The 22,275-nt window shown below is 44.0% G+C and overlaps 1 protein-coding gene across 4 annotated transcripts in view; it reads left to right on the plus strand.

Moving 5' to 3' along the window:
• KIF21B (kinesin family member 21B) overlaps positions 1–22,275 on the plus strand; it is a 113,601-nt gene that overhangs the window by 85,628 nt on the left and 5,698 nt on the right. For 2 of the 4 annotated variants that reach the window (XM_060231566.1, XM_060231564.1), the window contains exons 23-32: positions 208–268; positions 558–615; positions 1,996–2,201; positions 4,209–4,283; positions 4,451–4,564; positions 6,501–6,539; positions 9,149–9,285; positions 11,073–11,253; positions 16,964–17,128; positions 18,105–18,222. In XM_060231566.1, the coding sequence (XP_060087549.1) occupies positions 208–268; positions 558–615; positions 1,996–2,201; positions 4,209–4,283; positions 4,451–4,564; positions 6,501–6,539; positions 9,149–9,285; positions 11,073–11,253; positions 16,964–17,128; positions 18,105–18,222 (1,154 nt within the window). The remainder of the gene's footprint in view (positions 1–207; positions 269–557; positions 616–1,995; positions 2,202–4,208; positions 4,284–4,450; positions 4,565–6,500; positions 6,540–9,148; positions 9,286–11,072; positions 11,254–16,963; positions 17,129–18,104; positions 18,223–22,275) is intronic. The other 2 variants (XM_060231567.1, XM_060231565.1) reach the window with 1 other exon arrangement.

Consider the following 22,275-nt stretch of genomic DNA (forward strand, 5'->3'; position numbering starts at 1 on the left):
GAGCATCTCCAATTAAAGATCTCAGGTAACAGGTGTTAGCAAAAACCTTTCTCTGCTTGAAACCCTGGAGAGCTGCTGCCAATTGGAGTAGACAATATTGTGATAGATGGACCAATGTGCCACACTCTGTGCTAAGTGCCTACCTGATAAAGGCTTTGTCTATGTGTCAGTGAATGTGATCTGAACATATGTTTTTGCTTTATGCAGAGAATGGCTATGCCAGTACAGATGAGGAAATCTCTGAATTCAGCTTGGCCTCAGAAGGGAGGTAAGTACAACCCCTGGGCAATCTCTGATGTCCTGCAGTGGCTATGAAAATGAGAAAATCAAACTTGTTGATCAATAGAGGCACCTCAAAAAAGTCAGTTTAAGCACTGTTTCATTCTTTCATGGGCTTTTTCCCCTGATGAAAGCAGAGATAAAGATAGATTTCTCATATAGAAATGAAGAATTGTCCAGAATATGGGGCCAAGGGATCACTGGGCGGCAGCTGGGCTTCCTACTTTACTTCTTACTCAAAATTTGTGTGCACCACCCTCTTTTTGTCTTGCCTACAGTTTTTCCCAGTCTTTCTCCATGAAGGGCTCTGCCAGTCAGGATGACTTCAAGTGCCGAGTAAGTTGAAAGCCTCAGTCTTGCAAATGTAGTTTTAGGGAGGACATAGCTACAAAGAGCTGCAGATCTACATGGGCCTTTAGTGTATATAAACAATTCTCACAAGGCTGGACATTTTGATGAAGGGACTCCTGTGATGAGATTTATAGCTAGCCATGTTTTAAAGAAACTTTATTTACTGACATCATTTAAAATATAACCTAAACAAGCAGAAAGGAGAGCTTCCACAAGGAAGTTAAACTAAGGCGGCAAGAAAGGCCTTCTTTCAAAGGTATTGTCCATCCATAATCTGTCTCTTTCCCCTTCCCTTCAGGCTCAGAACAAAGGTTTCTCCACTGTTTTAGTGCCCATCTGAGCCAACTGGTCCAGCTCCATTCTTATGCCAGTGAAGAGTGTCAGTGGCTATATTTTGACCATGGCTTCTTCTCCAGTTTTTATTGGAGCCTAGATAAAATATTTATACTGAATTTTGCCACTAGAGATAGTAGTGTTGTAAATCCAGATGTTCTTAAATCTTAAATCTTCGTTCGCGAAGCCAAGCCGAGAGAAAATCCAGATGTTACTGCCATTACTATCCTGATCTGGTAAATCCAACAAATAAAATTAAAACAAAGCCCTGATCGTAGATTTATACCTCGCCCTTCTGTCTGAATCAGAGTCTCAGAACGGCTTAAAATCTCCTTTATCTTCTTCCCCCACAACAAACACCCTGTGAGGTAGGTGGAGCTGAGAGAGCTCTCACAGCAGCTGCCCTTTCAAGGACAACTCTTGCGAGAGCTATGGCTGACCCAAGCCATTCCAGCAGCTGCAAGTGGAGGAGTGGGGAATCAAACGTGGTTCTCCCATATAGGAGTCCGTGCACTTAACCATTACACCAAACTGGCTCTCATGTCTCATGATGTGTCTTTCCCACTCATTCATCTGCCTCCTTAGTGCAGCCATCCAAATTATTACCTTGGTCAGTTTTCTCTTTCTCAGACTGTAAATCTAGCAGCTGGCAGTCTTGGTTAAAATAAGTCACCTGCTCCAGTTCTGCATTTAATATGGAAAACAAAACAGCCCTAGTAATGTTGCTTTGCCCCAATTCCACTGGATTTCAAGTGTACTGGTCCACTTGAAATCCAGTGGAATTGGGGCAAAGCAACATTACTAGGCCTCTTTTGTTTTCCATATTAAATGCAGAACTGGAGTAGGTGACTTATTTTAACCAAGACTGCCAGCTGCTAGATTTACAGCCTGAGAAAGAGAAAACTGACCAAGAAATGCAAGTTTTCCAGTTCTGAGTACATCTGCACTGGCAGCCTAGGAACAGCTTTGATATTGGTCCTTTAGGTAGTGTGCCTTTTGGGGTGGCTCATGCCTCTTGGATCTTTGTTCTAGGGAGAGCCCAAGCTGTCTGGCCAAATGAAGGCTGTGTCTGCAGAGTGCCTGGGACCCATGCTGGATATCTCCACCAAGAACATCACCAAATCATTGGCATCTCTCATGGAGATCAAAGAGGATGGAGTTGGCTTTTCCATTCATGATGCCTACTACAAGGAGAAGGTTTCTCGCACCATCAGCCTGCCCACTCGAGGGAGCACTTTGTAAGTCATAGTAGCCTAGACCCTGTTTGACCGACTGGGGAGCAGCTGGTCATTGACTTGGAAGTCTGAGATGCAATACTTTAATTTTGTTTAGCTAGACCTCACCGCCACTTCTGCAGACAGTACTTGAGTAATCCTCTTGATACTCAAATGGCTTCTTCACTTTGAAGCAGAGAGGCTGTAGGGAAAGAGGCAGCAGAGAATAGTGCATGGTTCGGGGCCAGAGTCAACTTCCTCCTCTGCTAGCAAAGTCTTGATTGCAGCAGAGCAAGATGGGTGACTTCTGATTCCAGAAGCCCTTCTTCATTGGCTCTCAAGCCTGATTTAAATCTGATGCTGACTGAGGGGAAAACACTCTCCTGTGGGTCTTTGTGCTCAGACAACATCTCCTTTAAACTGGGCTGCTACCCATGCAAAGCAGCTATACAGTGTGCTGCATGTAACTGTTTTGCATGGGTAGCTGTCCAGTTTAAACACTGTGGGAGTGCAAAGTCCCTTGGGTGAGTCCTTTTGCTTCAGCCAGTGCTGTATTTAAATCATGCCTCAAACTAATATAATTCCAAGTTTTCTTCAGGCCTCTTTCAAATGTCAGCTTCCTATGTTTGTGGGTTACTGCACAGTAGGATGTACAGGAAGATCTTTTCCCCTCAGATTTCTAATGCTGTAGTGAATTCAGAAACTCAGATTGTATGAATTGCATAGGCTATACTAGTCACCATCAGCCATGGGAACTGGCAGGAACAAAGTCAAGCTAAAACAAGCTGGCTGCTGTGTGGAGACCCGGAGTGCTGAAATAATGCTTTCAGTCACATGTGAGGACTGGTAATGAGAGCCACTTTAAATAGTTAGCCGGTACCACTTGTTGCCATCCTCCAGGGGCCTGTACTATTTTATAATTCACTTAGGGGATTAACTCAGTGAGAGAACCAGTGCAGTGTAATGTTAAGGCTGTTCTGTTGAGACTGGCCAGTCTTGGGTTCAAATCCCCCACTCAGCTATGAAGCTGAATGACCTTGGGCCAGTCACTGCCTCTCAAACCAGCCTACCTCACAACCTTGGTGAGTAGATAGTGAAGAAGATGATATTGGATTTATATCCCGCCCTCCACTCCGAAGAGTCTCAGAGCGGCTCACAATCTCCTTTACCTTCCTCCCCCACAACAAACACCCTGTGAGGTGGGTGGGGCTGGAGAGGGCTCTCACAGCAGCTGCCCTTTCAAAGACAACCTCTGCCAGAGCTATGGCTGACCCAAGGCCATCTCAGCAGGTGCAAGTGGAGGAGTGGGAATCAAACCCGGTTCTCCCAGACAAGAGTCCGCACACTTAACCACTATACCAAACTGGCTCTCCAAGGAGAGGAGAACCATGTGTGTCACTCTCAACTCCTTAGGCAAGATAAAAATGTGATAAACTTTGCATGGGCAAAAGGAATGCAGTCATTATCTGTAGGAGGCATGTTCCTATGAGAAATTTCATTATGAAGGCACTTTCAGACAAAAAGAAATCCTCGGGTCAGGGTAATACTCCAGCACTCACCAGGCATAGGATATTCCACCTACTTAGAGATAAATAGCAGCCTGTGAATTAATCCAGCATGGAGAAATTTCTGTACGGCACACATTTTCAAGAAAGCAGTGTTTAATGACTATTTACAAAACAACATACTGGCTAAAGCTTAGGAGGATTCATTAACTTTACCTCAATATAATACATTGTAATAATGAGGAGAAAGAAAAGCGACAGTTAACTCCATTATAACAGTGAAGTTGAAGAGATGGGAGGGGCTGATTTCAGAGGGAGAAAGAGAAAGTACAGCGTATCAAACCTCCTCCCTCTGGAAACTGTGGAGCTTTCTCTCATTCAGATTAGGTTTCAGAGACTTACCAACATGTATCTCTGATGATACTCTGTGTGCCCTGCCAAACAGTGGCATCTACTCTGTGAACCATATGGCTAATGTTCATAAAAAGAAAGCCTAACCCTGGAAACTAACCACCTCTTCCTTCAGTCCTAGGCAGTCCCGTGGCTCAGACACATCACCCCTCACAAGGAGAAAATCCTATGACCGGGGCCAGCCCATTAGGTGAGTGTCTGAAAGTGCAAGATCACATGACATTTAGCCATTGCTGCAGGGATGGATTGCTTGATGTTGTAAGATCCAACAATACTGGGAGCGTACAGGCACTGGAAGGTCAGGTCAGAATGAGTCTGCCGTTAGTGCAACCCTTTGCATCTTTCTTTCTCACCCAGGACACCAGAAGTTGGATTCACTCCACCCTCATCTCCTCCCAGCAGGCCACGCAATGACCGCAACGTCTTCTCCCGCCTCACCAGCAACCAGAGTCAGGGCTCAGCACTGGACAAGTAAGACCAGTTGTGACTCTAGGGGAAGATGGCATCCCAGAGTGAATAACAGCAACAATCAGTGGTGAAATTGGTAGTTATAGGTGACAGCTGATGGCATCAGCAGCTCGCTTGATGGGTCACAGGAGGGACTCAAGCTATTGCTGTTGACTGCTGTTGAAGGGAGAAAGTGTTGTGCCTGGGCATCAAGATGTGGTGCCAGTGGAACCACTATAGCAGCACCATATGAGTACACATATCTTCCAATCACACCCTACTTTCTACCTAGTACTACATGTTTTCTCAGCCTTTGATAGTGTCTAATATTGCAGTTACCTGCATTTGTCCTGGAGGTAACTGCTTGCCTTTACCACCAGCTTAGATAATTAGATGTAAGGACACATGGAATATGGAAAGAACCTGAGCAGGTCTGCTCAGAAGTCATTTTATCCAAGAGGGCTTCCTCCCAGAAAAGTGTTCTTAGCATTGCAAGCCACAATCACATAAAGGCTTCTGATCTTAGGTCTCTTCCTCCTCACTTTCATTAGAACTCACAGCTAAAAAAGCACCAGGAGCCTCCCTATTGCCCCTCTTCCTAATTACATCAGAGACAGGGATAATTGATGGAGAGGTGGGGAGATCCTGTCTGCAGACTATATGGTGGTCCTTTTATCCTGGGGGTATGGGATGGGGAGGCTGATCTGCCTTATCCAGGACATCAAGTAGAAAAACTGTGAACAGCTCAGTCCTTCAAATCACCTAACACCATGCTATTTCCCACAGGGGGATGGGCTTGTGCAGTTTCCCCATTGTTGCTGTAGCTGCTGATTCAACACAACAGTGTCAACAGGACTTCCATAAGTTTTCAGGGTTTTTTTTTAAAGATAAGCCTCTAGTGTCTGTCATTGCAGAGGTACAAGTGGAAAGGTGTATCTCACAATTATAGGGCCTAGAGATTACCTTAAAAAATAAAGTTGAGGATCCAGAGAATATTAAAGAGTGTTATAACATTTTTTTAAAAGCCCCCCAGTCACGGGGGAAATGGCCTTGGGTAATTTGGACACAGAAAATGAGGGGATATGAGTGGTACTTAGAAGATCTGGACTTTGCTATGGTCTTTCCGAGAAAATTGCAGCAAAACTGGTTTGAGAAAGATTCACAGGAAGGACAGAGAAAGTGTGGGAAGTGCATGGAAGCACCACAATGCTGTGGGGAAGCAGGAAAATCCCCACTTTCTAATAGCATCCAAGTTGTGGCAAGTAATCGGGATGCAAGTGACTGATGGGAGTCAATAGAAAGGGCCATAGGGATCCTGCCTTGTCAGCTTGTCTGCTTTTGAATCTGTACAGTCTTTTTCCTGAGCATTTTCTGACACTGTCTCCTGGGTAGTAGAGTTGTTGAATAGTTGCTGCTTCATCTCTGATGAAAAGAATAGATGTCTGTGACATAAGGGAACTGGCATGGTATTGAAAGCACCTGGCAGGAGCAGTCTCCGCCCTGTCTTCTGCAGAACGACCAGCATGTCCCTCTCCCTGTGCAAGGGAGGCATAGCAGCTACCACAGATGTTGCTTAGAAACAGACCAGCCAGTGCTCTCCAGCAGCCCTGCTTAGGCATTCCCATGATTGTGCATAGTCTCTGGCTCTGCACAAGAGTGCAGAAAGAATTTGGATGACATGTGGACTTCACAACCCCAAGAAACTCTGTGTTTTTTTAAAAGCAAGTTTCTGGTCCTTAAGGCTGAGAAGATAAACTTGCTAAGTGAAGAAATGGTTAGTGCAAGAAGGATTCTGCTCCTGTCCCCTCTGTTCCTGAGCCCTTTCTGTCTGTGGTCTGCTGTCCCCTGTCTGCCCTGCTAGCTTGGATGCAATAACCACCTTCCCCTCTTCTGACTTTGCTGCCACCTTTCCTTCTCCTGGTTTTAATTACCCATAATCCTGCTAATTTTCTGTCCCTAGGTCTGATGACAGTGACTCCTCTGTCTCGGAGGTACTGAGGTATAAAACTTACAATTTATTATGTAATTCTTCTTGTCTTCCTCTTTCTTATTCTTCCCCTTCCCTGCATAGAAAACCTGCATGCAATCAAACCCAGTGTGGTGTTTCTTTATTTGTGCTGCTCCTGTTTGCTGAATACCTGATTTGTCTTCCCAGGTGAATAATAGAACGTTCCATCAGGCTCACTACATAGGCCACCTGGCACAACATGCTTATTCTTTTTCCTGTGGTTCTCAAGGGTAATGTCAGCAATCCCTGCCTGCATAGCTAGGGATTTAGCATCACATTAGCATGGCCACTTTGAAAACCTACTTCCCAGGACAGAGAAGTTGCACATTGTTTGGCCTGGGCCAACCACGTCATCTGCTGTTACATACCGTTAATAGTACTTCAAGTTAGTTGCTAACAATGGTTGCTATCTGTGCATATTGTTAGCTCCTAATTTTAGTGTAATACTGCAGGAATGAATCTAGCTTTTGAATGATAGCATGTATTTGAGCATCATTAGTTGTTTCTAGGCCTTATGACAGCAGAAAAGGATTGGAAAATGTCCAGGCAGCTCCAGCTTCATGATAGCCAAGAACTTCTTCACAACTTGTAGCTTCCTGGCCTTCCTAAGTCTTTGTCAGGGCTCTTCCACACAGCTTCTTGTTTACGCTGCCCTTCGTATCTCTCCCACAGGACTAGTTCGCCTTCCCAATGTAGTATTTATGTCCAAAAGTGCAATTTTCCTGTTTAATCCTTATTCTTGTTATACAGACTGAATGCATGCATCTTTTTCTAGTTTTCATAATGCATTCTACTATTCTGGTAGCCAAATTTTGGAAGTTGTGTATGCAGAATAATAGACTGCACCAATAGTTACATTCACTGGGTCCTGTAATAAAGTTGTACTGTACTGGGTAGAAATGGCTTTCCCTTCTTCTGCATAAATTAAATGTAAAAGAAAGTTCAGATTTTATCAAGGCCATTTAAAGGCGTGGTGGAGGCATAAAGGCAGATCTTCTTTGGTTTTTTAGCTCTGTCTCACCATGAAATTCAGTTAAGCACAGCCAGGAAGTTTGCACCATTTGTGAAGAAGGCGGAGCATGATAGGTGGCCGTTTTGTATTAAGGGCTGATAGCAGCTCCTGTTCCCATATTGTCTGGACTTTTGCAGGTTTCATGAAAAACATTCCTCTTGACAGTTTGTGGTGCTGGGAAGATGTTTATCTCCTCACACCAAAGTTTGCGCTGCTGATGCATAAGGGTAATTACTTGCAGTGAGAATTCAAAAAATGTCATCTTTCAGTCCTTTATTTTACTGCTAATGGGCTTTGTTTCTAAGTTTTATTTTGCTGCTTGGTTTAATTCTCTTTCTAATGGCATCATTCAGCCGGTGTTGAAGCAAAGCATCCCAATCAGAGCAACTCTTCTGACTTTCAAGTCCACGTATGCATCTTCTATCAAGCTAATGGTGGATATGCATATGATGGCACCAAGATGGGTGTTCAATGGAAAGGCACAAAAATCTGCAGAATTTGTAAAATGCCCAAGCCCTCTTCCCAACCAAAGATATGCTGGTGTTTTGAAAGGCTGATGGGGCTTAGGAGCATTTACTTGGTCAGTTTTGCACATTTAGTAAAATTTACATGACACACACAGAGGAATGATGATGATGAAATCTCCTCTTGCTGGCATCTGATAGAATCCCACAGAAGTTGTTTTGAGATGCTATGGTCTGTCTTTCTCTCTCTCCCATTGCAATGAACCTTAAGAGACTTTTCAGTCAGCAAAGCTGTGTGATGTTTGCCACAGCCATACTCTGTATTTTCCAGTGGTCTTGTTGTTTGCTGGTTGGACTCAGACATGAAGGCGTGAACGTGGTTGGGCATTTCACTTAGGGCTGTATGCTGAAAGCCAGCAGCAAACTGAGCATTAAAGGCTGAAGGTTCATCATGCCTAGGCTCCAACGCCTTTTAAATTCTTTTGGATATTTTGCCTTTATGATGCCAGTTCTTACTTCCTCCAGTGTGAACTCACTGAGCTTGTTGTGCGGGGGAGGGAGGGCTAAAAATTAAGTAAATAAATAAAATGTATTACTAATTGATGAAAAAAATTGGACCTGGAAGGAAATATTTCCATGCTAGTCACTGGATGTTGCCCTTCTTGCATGCACTGCTAAAGATGCAGCTATGTTTAGGGTAGGGAGAGGAGATCCCATTTGTCAAAGGCTTTTGATGACTTTCCTTAAGATCAGTTTGTATCTTGAGGAGGTCATGTTGAGGAGGTCATTAGTCCTTATTGGACCAATGAGTTTTTTGAAATAATTATGCTCTATTTGAGCCCACGTATCTTTTAGAGCAAAACCTAACCAGATTTTATTAAACTTCCTCTTTAATATTGCTGAAGATTGTGCCCAGAATGGTGTGAACTGCTCTTCATCCTGATGTTGCATGTGCCTGCCTGTCTTTCTTTTTCTTGATGCTTGCTGTGGATTGGGCTCCTAGCAGGCCATGTCTCCTGAGCAGCGTGAATTCACTGGTGCATGATAGGTCTCTCTTAGGAAGTCTTTTTGCTCCAGTGGCAGAAGTGCTTCTCCTTAGTAATTTTCACTTTCTCCCATGCAAGGGGCATCATTAATCCAGTGGGGGGTTCCAGGGGTGCCCGCACAGCCCCACTACAATGTGTCTCTGTGGCAGAAGGTCACACCAAACCTGTTCTGTGCCTGGATGCTACTGATGAATTGCTGTTCACTGGATCCAAAGGTATGTTTGAGAAGGGGCACAAGTTGTTCCTGATGGCTTAGGGTTGATTTACATGTTGTATCCCATATGTGGGGGCTGCTGAAAAGCCTTTCCTTGTGGTGGCACTCATATGATGGACATCACACTTAAAAGCATCTTAATGCCATACGTCAGCCCAATATTCATGCAGTTCCTTCACACCATTGGCTATATGTACTTGAGTGGGTACATTGAGGTAAGAGGAGTGTAAATATTGTTCCCTTTGCATGGTGGTTTGCCATAGGTATGAGCTTTTTGGCAGGCTCCATGTGTAGGCTGTAATGTTTAAATTAATTCTAAATTTTACAAAGACCAGTAAAGCAGTCTAGCACATGAGGATCACACTATACATGACAGGCAAGTGACAGGAAAAGAAGCTATAGGAGACTGTAGTTTTGAATGGAAAATAGAGAGAAATGGAGACTGCTTAAGAATTTCCTCTTTTCCCAGTTTACCATTCAAAATCAGCTTCTTGTAGGCAAATGTTCTGGACTCAGGGATAAAGATACCAGTCCCTCTATCCTTTTCCTCCTAGAGAGAAAAGTAGTTTTAAAAGGTGATTCTGAGCAGAAAAATAGCTCAGAGGGGGAAAGTAAGCACTTTTTTCTTATCTACTAATCTTCAACCGTGAATTGCAGTGGTTGTTTTTCTTTCTTTCTTTCTTTTTTTAAAAAAAGCAATGATATACATGCCACACTAGGCAGCAGAAATGTCTCATTCTACCTTGAAATTTTCTCTGGTTCTGCCTGGCAGAGGGCTGTGCTGACATAGCACGCATGGGTCTGGCTGGTAAGTGAGCAAAGCCTTACTTAGGCCCAGTCAGATGTACTTATGTGCCCTATTATAGATGTTATATACATGTGTCAACATAAAGAATCCCCCCCCCCCCCAAAAAAATCAGCTTTTAGGGCTGCATTTAGAAGAGATGCTTATGCCCAGGTTTTTGTATTTCTTTTTTCCATGTATAATGTATCAGTTTACACTGAACATGCTAATATTTTCAGCTCTTGGGGCTGCTTTGTCAAATTAAGACTGCTATGCATGGAACACATGAAACAGCTTCTGTGTGAGGTGACTTCATGTGGTGGCACTGTGTGCGGTTTTTAGAATGTGAGTCTGAGTAAGAATTTGTTTGTGATAACTGTTGTACAGAACTTTGTACCTTTTAAAGTGCTAGCACAATCACTGATGATGAAGTTATGACCATAAAGGTCACTGTGTTATTTCTCTCTGTTACCAAATATTCCTTGTGGCAGTTTGTGGCTACTTATGTGCTAAGCCTCATGCATTAGTTCACTATATGGAATAGCTGCCATGTGGTGCAGTTTTGAGTGGCCTTCTTATTGTAGCCATACATAGCAATGTTAGCTGTTTAGCAAAGCTATATTCCATTATGAAGAGGCTGTCATTCACATTCCTTAAAAAGATAACCCAGATATTATATTTCTGTATGGTACAGGTATTGAATGGCAACCAGTAGTGTACATCTGCTAATACCACATATATGTATGAAAAAAGAAAATAAAATGTGCATCTGATAGAATGTTCAGTGTAATAGTTACTTTTCTAGGGACCAATGACTGAATTAAAAATTGTTGTTTCCCATCTTTATTTCTCTGTATTCACATTTTTCAAACATGTCAGACAAATTGGCAGTCTTGGCATTCCTGCTGAGATATCTTGTTGCCCTGCTATAAGGTGGTTGTTTCTGACTGTTGGGAACAGGATCAACACTGACATAATTTAAGTATTCACTTATTTTTTTTAAGATCGGAGCTGCAAAATGTGGAACTTAGTTACTGGCCAGGAAATTGCTGCTTTGAAAGGACATCCAAACAATGTAGTCTCTATAAAGTACTGCAGCCACTCCGGCCTGGTATTCACAGTCTCTACCTCTTACATCAAAGTGTGGGACATCCGGGACTCTGCAAAGTGCATTCGAACTCTCACGTAAGTAGTCAGAAGCTCCCCATGTTGCATTTCAGAGTTTCTCTAAGCTTTGAGTTGGCCTTGTTGAGTTTCAAGCATCCTTAATCATCACTAGCAATGATTGTAACTTACACCAAACCATAGTTAAGGTGGACATCCCCAGTAGTTAAACTGTGGCTAACCTATGGGTAGCATTAAGCTTGCACTGATTCCTACTCTGATGCTGCTGAACTTTGCCCCCCCCCCACACATATACACATTGTTAGATGAGTACTTGGCAGTTCCACAGTGTGCAGTCCCTTTTCCTGTACACCAACCAGGAAGCTACATTTCCAAAACCCTACCAGACTGCATCCATTCACTGCCTCTTAACATCCACAATAGTCTTTATTTTGGTCTGTTGAGCTAGAAGGAAGGAGTTTGAACTTTTCCTTGTGAGCCCACTGGACTGTCTCTGCCCATGTACAGTTTCTTTTTTTTTTTTAAATAAATATTTTTATGTTTTATTGACTTTAGTACAATTGGCCATTACAGCATATGGATGTTGAAATTACAAATAACCCTCGCCCCCCCCCCAACCCTCCCCATCTTCTTTTAGTCTTTTCCCCTCAGCCAAGGGCACAGAGTCCTGATCTTCCACTGAATGTCCTTCCTTGCTTCTCCTGAGATCCACTCTAAATAAGGGTTCCATCTGGTCTCGATTTCCTTGACTTTATCTTCCCACGTGGAATCCTTGTTGATTGTTGCCACGATGTCAGACTGTATGTAATCAAACAAATAGCTGTGCCAGCTTTCTATTGACCATTTACTTTTATCTTTCCACCCCAAGGCGATGACCGCCTTCCCCGCTAGTATCATTGCCTTGACAAGGTTTTGCATGGGTCTACTTAGTGCCGGACTTCCTATTATGCTTAACAACATCATATTAAAGCCAATGGTTAATGGTACATTGCAGACTTTTCTAATAAATTGAATAATTTCCCCCCAAAAGGGTTTTACCTCTTCACACTCCCACCACATATGTGCAAACCAACCCTTAAATTGTTTGCAATGCCAGCACTTGGAGCTCACTCCTGGGAATATATTGGCTATTTGTGCGGGAGTTTTGTACCATTTTGTGAAAAAATTATATTCCAGTTCTTTAAATTTGGTTACTTTAATCCTTTCTAGACCATCCAAGATTTTCCCAGCCAACCCCTCTGTTAACTGACCTTCATGACTCCAAATCTTTTGTAAATGTACTATTTTATCTTTATTTGAAATCATTTTTCTGTATAATAACCCCACTAGACCCTTCCTTTGTTTGGCCATTACCTTATATATCTCTTCCATTGGAGTGTCTAACCAAAGCTCTCCCTTTTCACTGATCATCTTAACTCTCTTATGCAAGCCTGCTATGTTTAACCAGTATTGATTACCTAAATCTTCTATAATTTCCTGTAAGGGTTTTAGCTTACCACCCCTAAACATATCGTCCACTCTAAAATAGCCTTTGTTTTTAAGCCTTTCCCACCATTTTATAGCATGCACCTCCTTAACAATAGCTTCTAGGGGGCTCCACCTTGAAACCTTCCCTAGCCACTGTGGGTACCATTTCATCCAGGTTTCTAATGCTGCTCTTCTGGGCCCTATAGCTAATTTTAGATCTTTTGTCGACACTGTGGGAAAAAATCCAAATCTTCCAATGCCACTGTTGACCGCATTCTCGAAATTAATCCACTTCTGTACCTTATCCTCACTCAAATCAAGTAACGCTCTTAGTTGGAAGGCCTCATAATATTTACTTAAATTTGGGATTCCCCAACCTAATTCTGATTTAAGGTTGTATAGAATTCTCTTATGAAACCTACTGTTTTTATTATTAAAAATCCACACTTTGATTGCTTTATTCCATTGTTCAATTTGATTTTTCCTCAAACCTAAGGGTAACGTTTGGAATAAATACATTAACTTTGGTATCATGAACATTTTAAGAGATCTTATTCTAGATGATATCCCTAGTATTTTATGATTCCAATTATTCATATCCCTCTCTATTTTCTTCCATATTTTACCATAGTTCTCCTTTATCATTTTGTCCATATTTTTTTGGAGGACTATCCCTAAATATTTTAATCTCTTGGCTCCCATTCCTATATTCGTAATCCTATTTATTTCCTGTTTTTCCTCTCTATTAACATTAAGGTATAGAATTTCTGATTTTGCCATATTCACTCCGAGCCCTGAACACTTTTCAAAATCATCTAAAATTATCTTAATCTCTTTAACTCCGTCTTTTGGGTTAGACATAATTACTATGATATCATCCGCAAATAAATTAATTTTCATTTCTTCAATACCTGACTTATACCCCTCTATTCTCCCGGCATTCCTAATTCGCTCTGCTAGTTGCTCTATAGCTATTATAAATATAAGCGGGGATAGTGGACAGCCTTGTCTTACCCCCCCTTGAATTGGGAACGCTTGTGAGTGGTCAGTGTTGACTCTAACTTTGGCCTTACCTCCGTTGTATATTTCCTGTATAGCGTGTAAGAACCGTTCCTCTAAACCTATCTTCTTTAATATTTGCCACAAGAATTCATGTGAGAGAGTATCAAAGGCTTTATAAACATCCAACTTTAACAGAGCTATTTTTTTCTTTTGGCAATGGTGCAATACATTTAAGATATTTCTAATAGGATGGGCAATAGATCTACCCTCAATAAAACCGTATTGGTCCCCTTTTATGATTGACGGGATAACTCTCTTAAGTCTATTTGCTAAAACCTTAGCAAAAATCTTATAATCTTGATTTAGTAAACTAATGGGCCTATATGAACCTACTTCTTCCGGATCTTTCTGGGGCTTTAATATCAAAATTATTTCTGTTTCCTTCCATGAGTCCGGGGCTTTCTTTCCTTCCAAGACTTCGTTAAAAACTACCTGCAATTCAGGTGCTATAATTTCTACCATTTCTTTATAAAAGTCAGAAGTAAAGCCATCCAGCCCTGGTGATTTACCCTTTTTGAGCGCTTTTATTACTTCCTTTATCTCTTGGAGTGTAATCTCAGCACCCAGTGAGGCTTTTGCTTCCTCCTCTATAATTAGCTTAGGTGCGTCCCACACCTCCGTTATATTCTTTTTCATATATAAATTTTTATAGAAGTCTTCAAATGCCTTAGTGATTTCCTTAGAGTTTTGAGTTGTACTATTATTAATTTTAATAGTTCTAATTGATTGTTTTGCCTTTTTAACTTTCAAATAATTAGCTAATCTTTTTGCTGTATTAATGCTATTCCTCTGGAAGTCGTTCTTAACCATTATTTCCTTTTTCCACATTGTTGCCATATCTAGGGCCTCCAACTGTTTTTGAATCTCTTTAATTCTAATCTGTAAACTAGGATTACACTTTCCCACTATTTCTTTTTGTAACTCCTCCAATTCCTTAAGTTTTGTTTGCCTTTTTTTATACCATTCACTTTTTATGTCTTTTTCCTTCCTAACCAAATGGCCCCTTATTACCGCTTTAGCAGCGTCCCACAATATATTAGTTGACACAGTTCCTCTATTTTCCTTAAAATATAATTTTAACTGTGTCATTAAGTATTCCCTATCCTCTTCTTTTGTCATTACCAAGTTGTTATACCTCCAAGGTCTATTTTTCGAGGGAAGATTTAATTCTAATTCAATACTTAGAGGGGCATGGTCAGAAATCAAAATTGGATGGGTCTTGATCTCTTTAACCACCATATTATTATTTTTTTCCAAAATTATATAATCTAAGCGGGATGCTGTTTTATGTCTACAAGAAATATGTGTCGGGCTGGGTCTCGTATTGGTGAACTCATGAGCGTCCTTCAAGCCCCAATCTCTTAGGTTAATACTATTGTTCTTAGTTATGTCCATATTTAGATCGCCCACTACAATTAGTTCACCCTCTGAAAACTGTTGTATCTTCTTAAAAACCAAGTTTAAGAATTTCCTTTGTCTTTTATTTGGTGCATAAACATTTACTATAGTGATTTTTATGGCTTCCAGCTTAAACTTAACTAAGAGGTATCTACCTTCCTTATCTACTAATTTTTCCATGTTCTCCACCTTAATATCCTTACGAATCAATGTAGCCACGCCTCTAACTTTGGAAGACCCTCTTGCTTCTGCTAAAACCTGCCACCTCAGATCTTTTATCAATGGTTTTCTATCATTTATTTTTTTGTGAGTTTCCTGTAGGCACAACAAATCTATTCTTTGTTCTTTAGCCATTTTAATTACTCTGAATCTCTTAAGATTTGATGATAGACCATTCGCATTCAGTGAAAGGACTCTTAAAGATCTATCCATTCTCTTTATATGTAACAGACTTGGGCCCTAATGGCTGAGGGTATTTTTCTATACTTCTTACTGAACCCCCCCCCCCCTATTCCCTTCCCCTGTGGCACAGACAACTTCCTGGATGAAACCATCATCCTGTCTTCCACCTTCCAGGGGGCACGCATCCCGCCCTCCCCTTCAAGCTTATAGCTAAATTTAGCTCAAAATATTTTATACTTCCCTTTAGTAGTCCGTTCTTGGCCTTTTCTCTTGTCTACTTGAGCTTCTTTCTCCCGGGTCCACACCGAGCTCCACTGTTTCTTCTTCTTCTTCTTCTTCCTCTCTCGGGTCTCTCGGGTCTCTTAGGTCGTCTGTGGCGATGCCCAGGCGAGTGAGGAGATCTCTTGCTTCTTTAGGGTTGCGGGCCACCAGCCTTTTTTCATCTTTAAAAATAATTATTGAGGAGGGGTACCCCCAAGAGAATTTAATCTTGTTGTCATATAATTTTTGCCCAAAGGGTCTCATTAGCCTTCTCTTTCTGATGGTTTCCTGGCAGAAGTCTTCTCTCACCCAAACTTTCCTTCCTCTAAAAGAAAGGTCTTTCCTTTTTTTCAAAGTCTTGAAAACTGTCTGCTGAGTCTTTTCCCTTGAAAATTTAATTATGACTTCCCTTGGGGCACCCCCATCTTGTCTCCTTTGCAGTCTATGAGCTCTCTCAATATCCTGAGATTGCAGAGTGACTCCTTGCTCACCCATCCAGTCTATAAGGGTTCCTTCCAGGAGCTTATTATTTATTTCCTCTGAAATTCCACCCAGGATCAGATTCGCTCTTCTGTTACGATCAGAGAGCTCTGTAAGTTGCGAATTCAGCTGGAGTATTTTTTGTTTATTAGATAAGGCCAGCTCATTAGCAGAGATTGCAATGTTCCGTGTGTCCTTGAGCTCTGCACTCAACTCTGTAAAAGCGTCCCTCAGTGATTTAATTTCAGATCTCATCTGGTCCTGGGACGACATTATTAAAGTCTGGAAAGCTGATATCTGCTCAGATAATTCTTTAATTGTCTTAGCCATGATGATTATTTTCCGGAGTTACCCGCGACCGCTGAGTAATTAACCAGGGCGTTGCCTCGTTAATTTGATAGTAAAAGTTGTTGTCTTACCCTCTGGGACCCCAGAAAGGAATTCTTATGATCTTCAGACCTTCGTAAGTAAGCTCGTTCTTCAAATAGACTTGCCAAAGAGCTATTTACATTCTTTTGAGCTATTTAAAATTCCAGTTCGAAGGGGAGGACGAGCACACAGCCGGCTTAGTTAACGCATGCGTACAAACCCCTGCCCATGTACAGTTTCTTCCTTTTCCCATCCAGATGACATTCTGACTCCATTGAAGCCACTATGAGGTCCCGTATTTCTATTTACATCTCCCTTTCTCTGTGCTTAGTTCATCAGGTCAAGTGATTTCTGGGGATGCCTGTGCTAGCACCACTACCCGCACGATCACTAGTGTGCAAGGCGAGCACCAGATCAACCAGATTGCACTCAATCCCACAGGCACCACGCTTTATGCAGCCACCGGCAACTCCGTCCGCATCTGGGAGCTGAACAGGTCAGAGGGCAAACCCAAAGCTGAATTTACTGGGGGAATCCAGGAACATGTTATGGAAGGCGATGCAGACTAGGAATGAGAGAGCAGCAGAAGCATTCTTCCTGCCTAGGTGTTTCATTTGAAGGAGAAATACAGCCAGCCCATAGTCCCAACCTATTGTCAGTTTATTTATTCATTTAGAATAATTTTATGCTGCCTTTCCCGGAACCTGCCTGAGACATTTTCCAAAATAAAAATAAGAGCAAAACATTAAATTAAAGCATTAATTAAAATCCAGCATAAAAAAGCTCCAGCCCAGCACAAGAACATAAATAATAAAAATAGACCACAGACTGTTTAGACAACGGTGTCCAGATACAAAATAGTGTTGATATATCAGCCTCTTAAAAGTCTGGATGAACAGAAACATTTTGGCCTGGTACCTAATAGAAAGCAATGTAGGTGCCCAGTGAGCCTGAAGCAGAACAAGGTGCCACTGCTGAAAAAGCCATGCTGCCACCTGCCTCGCTTCTGAAGGCAGAAGCAAAGAGAGCAGGGCTCATGAGGCAGAACTGAACTGGCAGGCTGGACGGTGTGGAAGCGGGGGTGAGGGAGCCTTCAAGTATCCTTGCTGCAAGCCATTTAGGGCTTTAAAGGTGAGAACCAGCACTTTGAATTTTCCCCAGAAACAAATGGGCAGAGAATCTTTAGACCAGAATGGCAAAAGGCTATGGCTATGCCAAAACTTCTTAAACAGCCAAACTGAGGGGTTCTAGGTGGGGCTTCTAACATAGTATAGCCGCCCTGAGCCTGCCTTTGGCAGGGGAGGGCGGGATATAAAAATTTATTATTAGTAGTAGTATTATCTGTACTCCTTTGTGTCTGGAGCTGCCTGTGTTTGAGAGAAGGAAGGAGGGAAGGTGCATTCTCAATGTTTGGTCTTACATAAGAGCTTTTACCCACAGAGAGACTTTCATATCTTTTTCTTTTTGGCCAGACTGCAGCCCATTGGAAAATTGACAGGCCACATTGGGCCTGTGATGTGCCTCACAGTAAACCAGACTGCAAACAATCATGACTTGGTCATCACAGGATCCAAGGACCACTATGTCAAGGTATGAGGCCATTTGCCAAGGGTCCCATGGGCAGCATTCGTGTTTTTCTTTGCCATCCCACCTCCTTTTCTCTCTATACAGTAAGCTTTTTAGTATGGTGTCAGTGGTATTGTATTAGCATGATGTTTCTGCAATATTTTAAAAACACCAGTACCTTTACAATCACAGTCTGTGGTTCAATAGAAATGTTGACTTCTGGCAGAGTGTTTCAGTCAAGCTGCAGAAAGAGCCTTCTGTCCCAACAGAGAGCCCAGGGTCTAATATTCATGGGTCTAATCAATGTCTGAGTTATTCTGATGATCTTCTTCGTGGTCTCTGTGCTTCACACTCATGGGATAGAGTGCCTGCGCCAATCCCCGAATTGGTACCTAAAAAGCCCGGGATTTTTTTCACGCTCGGCACCAATGGGCATGCGCAGGCGTCCCAGTGCGCATGCTCGCCGGCACCAGCGCGAATTTTCCACCAGTTCCTTTCTGACCACTGCGCTGAGAGGATCACCTTTTGTGTCCCCGGTCCGTAAAGTAATCTTGGATTGCTTTTTTGCCTGTGTTTATAGCCCGTTTGTTATTTTCTTAGTGTAGTTAGTTAGATAGTTGTTAGATAGTTAGTGTTGTTAAAAAAAAAAAAAGTTTGTTGGACTTGCCCTTCGGGGCTCGGTTCCCCCCCCCCCCCCCCCCCGTTTTCTCCCCTCAGAGACTTTCCTGGGCGGGGTTTTTTCCTGGGTGTCTATGGAAAGACGTTGGGGTTTTTTTAAGAGATGCCGCTCCTGTGGGAAGAAGATTGGCCCCCCCCCCGACAGCCATTCCCTCTGTCTGTCTAGGCGAGGGACATCGTGTTGATTCTTGCGCTCACTGTCTGAGTTTCTCGAAACAAACTCGTAAGAACAGAGCGGCGTGGCTTTGGTCAAGTCGGCACTTCATCCTCAGAGGATGGCATCGGGCCCGTCGGTACCGATGGGTGAGGCTGTGGCCCCGACGGTCACATCGGCTGAGACTTCGCCGATCAGGACTGAGATGCCGGTCAAGCGCGGGCGTTCCACGAAACGGCCTTCTGAAGGGTCAGTGGACATCCCGGCTAAGAGGTGTCGGGATGATTCGGGGACCCGATCATCCGCACCGAAGAAGAGGAAATCGAAGGAGAAGTGGAAGAAGAGACCATCCCGCACCCCTTCGCCTTTGCATGACGCTTTGACATCGACAGCTTCACCGAGGAAGACCTTGGCGTCCCCGTGTCGTAGCCCTTCGGTGTCGAGAGGCAGTGCTTCGCAGCTGTGCCTATCGGCATCGGAGCACAAGATCGACCTGACTCAGTGCTCCCACTCTTCAGGGTCCAGGCGTCGCAATGAGAGCAACTCAGTCTCGGAGGTGGAGGTGTCGGTGCCGATGGATCAGGCAAGAGGCCGGAGAGAGCCGGAACTGACTACAGTAGCTCGTTGCTTCCACCATGGGAGCAGCACCAATGGCCTCCTTACCTTTATCCTTACCCATCGTACCAATGGTATCCTCTTCACGAGATCGCAGACTGGGACCAGCAGTCCGAGGCATCCCACATGTCCAGGCTGTCTCAACATTCTAGACAGCGTCCTTCGGCATCGATCGCTGTCCCGCCTGACAGACGCGGCGTGGTGGTAGAGGAAGTCCAATCTCGGTCATCAATGTCGATCCGGTCGCCTGTCAGAGAGTCTACTCCGGTGCTCTCAGAACGATCTCTACACAGAGAGTCTTCATCATCGGACTCCGAGGCCGGTACCGACAATCCAGACTGGGCTTTGGAACCTTCCCCGGTGTCTCATATGGCTGAGGATCTTCCCATCTCACCATCGGAGGATCTGAAGTCGTACGGGGAGTTGGTGAAGAGGATGGCACTCTCCCTCTCGCTTCCAGTGACACAGCCGCAACTCGTTGTAGACAATAACGTGTTCAACATTATGCAACAGGATACGTCTACAGCGGTTGCCCTGCCAGTGACGAAGGTCATCCTACAGGCGGTGAAGGAGCCCTGGGCAAAGCCTGCTTCTACACCCATGTCTTCGAGGAGGTTGGACCATATGTACCATGTCCAAGAGTCAGGGGCTGAGTTCCTCTTCACACACCCAAAGCCGAATTCAGTGGTCGTTTCCTCCTCGTCAAAGGCCCGCAAGACGCACTCCTCTCCACCACACGAGGGAAATAAGCTGGACAACGTCGGGAGGAAGTTCTATTCTGCTGGGGCGCTGGGAGTAAAGGTATCTAACTATGCCGTGTGCATGGCTATATACCAATACTCAGTATGGGAACAACTAACCCCCCTTCTGTCTTCCCTGAGTGAGGAGAAGAGGTTGGCTGCAAAGAAGTTGCAGAAGGAAGGCTTTGCTGTAGCCAAACAACAACTGGCTGCAGCAAAGCACATGGTCGACGTCTCAGCGAGGACCATCACTTCTGCTGTCTGCCTCCGCCGCCACTCCTGGCTCAGATCTACGGCTCTCCAGCAGGACACCAGGGCCTTTGTTGAAGATCTGCCCTTCGAGGGCGAAGGCCTGTTCAGCTCTACCACCGACAATGCTCTCCAGGAAATGGATAAAAGTATAAAAACTTGCAGGAACCTGGGCGTACCGGCGTCTTCCAGAGCCATGAGACAGAAACAGTGGCATAAGCCTTGGGCAAAGAAGCCGTACCAAAAGTTCTCCCCGGAACAGCAGTGGAGACCCCGCTCTGCTCAACCTAAGAGTAGGTCCCCATACAGGGGGAACAATAGGAATCAGTATGCTTCACAGACCACCGGCAAGTCCAAGGGCACTCGCCCTCAAAAGCAGGGCCTTTGACTTTCTGGCAGCACACGTCACCGTCCCCTCTTCCACTTCGTCTATCCGCCTCCACCCATTCCTGTTGGCCTGGGAGTCTATCACTACAGACAGGTGGGCGCTTTCCATCGTGGCAGAAGGCTACAAAATAGACTTTGCTCAGATTCCGAACCAATCTGTGGTAATTACCACTCCCCTTTCCCCACCTCTACTGGTGGAGGTGAGCAACCTCTTACAGAAACAAGCCATAGAGAGGGTCCCGATGGAGGCCAGGATGGGAGGTTTCTACTCTCGTTACTTCCTGGTTCCCAAGTGGGACGGGGGTCTAAGACAATCATGGATCTTCGGAATCTGAACAAATTCATTTTGTACCAGAAGTTCAGAATGTCCACTCTGCAAACAATTCTGCCCCTCATCAACCAAGGGGATTGGATGGCAATGCTGGACCTCAAGGATGCATACTTGCACGTCAGCATCCATCCTGCGTTCAGACGTTTCCTTCGGTTTGCAGTAGGTTCTCAGCACTTCCAGTTCAAGGCCCTTCCATTCGGTCTGTCCACTGCACCTCGGGTGTTCACGAAGATAATGAGCGTTGTGGCTGCCCATCTTCGGCTTCAAGGGATAGTTGTCTTTCCATACATCGATGACTGGCTCCTTGTGGCGGAGTCGGAAGAGAGTTTGTCATCTCACATTGCCATCACTCTTCGTCTTCTCGACACCTTGGGTCTGCAGGTCAATTTGGAGAAATCACACCTTACTCCATCAAGGACAGTTCAGTTCATAGGGGCTTTGCTGGATACGAACCTTCATCGTGTGTTTCTGCCTCAGCAAAGAGCGATGGGCATTATCAACCTTGTCGAACTTCTGCAGAGTCGAAAGTGGGGCACGACGCAGCAGCTGCAGCGGATGCTGGGGCTGATGGCAGCGACTACAAGTGTGCTGCTCTTTGTGAAGCTGAAGATGAGAGGCCTACAGCTCATCAGTTTCGCCCATTACGAGACTCACCTCGAAAGAGGTTTGTAATTCCACCTGTGACACTTCAAACGCTGCAATGGTGGAAGTCAAAGGACAAAATTCGTCAGGGAGATCCCTTCCATCTACCTGCACAACTGTGACTATCACGACAGATGCGTCATTATGGGGTTGGGGGGCCCACATGGACAATCTGTGTGTGGGGGGTCCTTGGCCTTTGAAATTGACTCACTGTCACATAAATTACTTGGAACTGCTGGCAGTTCATTTTGCTCTTCGGTCTTTCCGCCCCATGGTGGCGG

This window comes from Heteronotia binoei, chromosome 2 (genome assembly GCF_032191835.1).
Source record: "Heteronotia binoei isolate CCM8104 ecotype False Entrance Well chromosome 2, APGP_CSIRO_Hbin_v1, whole genome shotgun sequence".
Classification (NCBI taxonomy): Eukaryota; Metazoa; Chordata; class Lepidosauria; order Squamata; family Gekkonidae; genus Heteronotia; species Heteronotia binoei.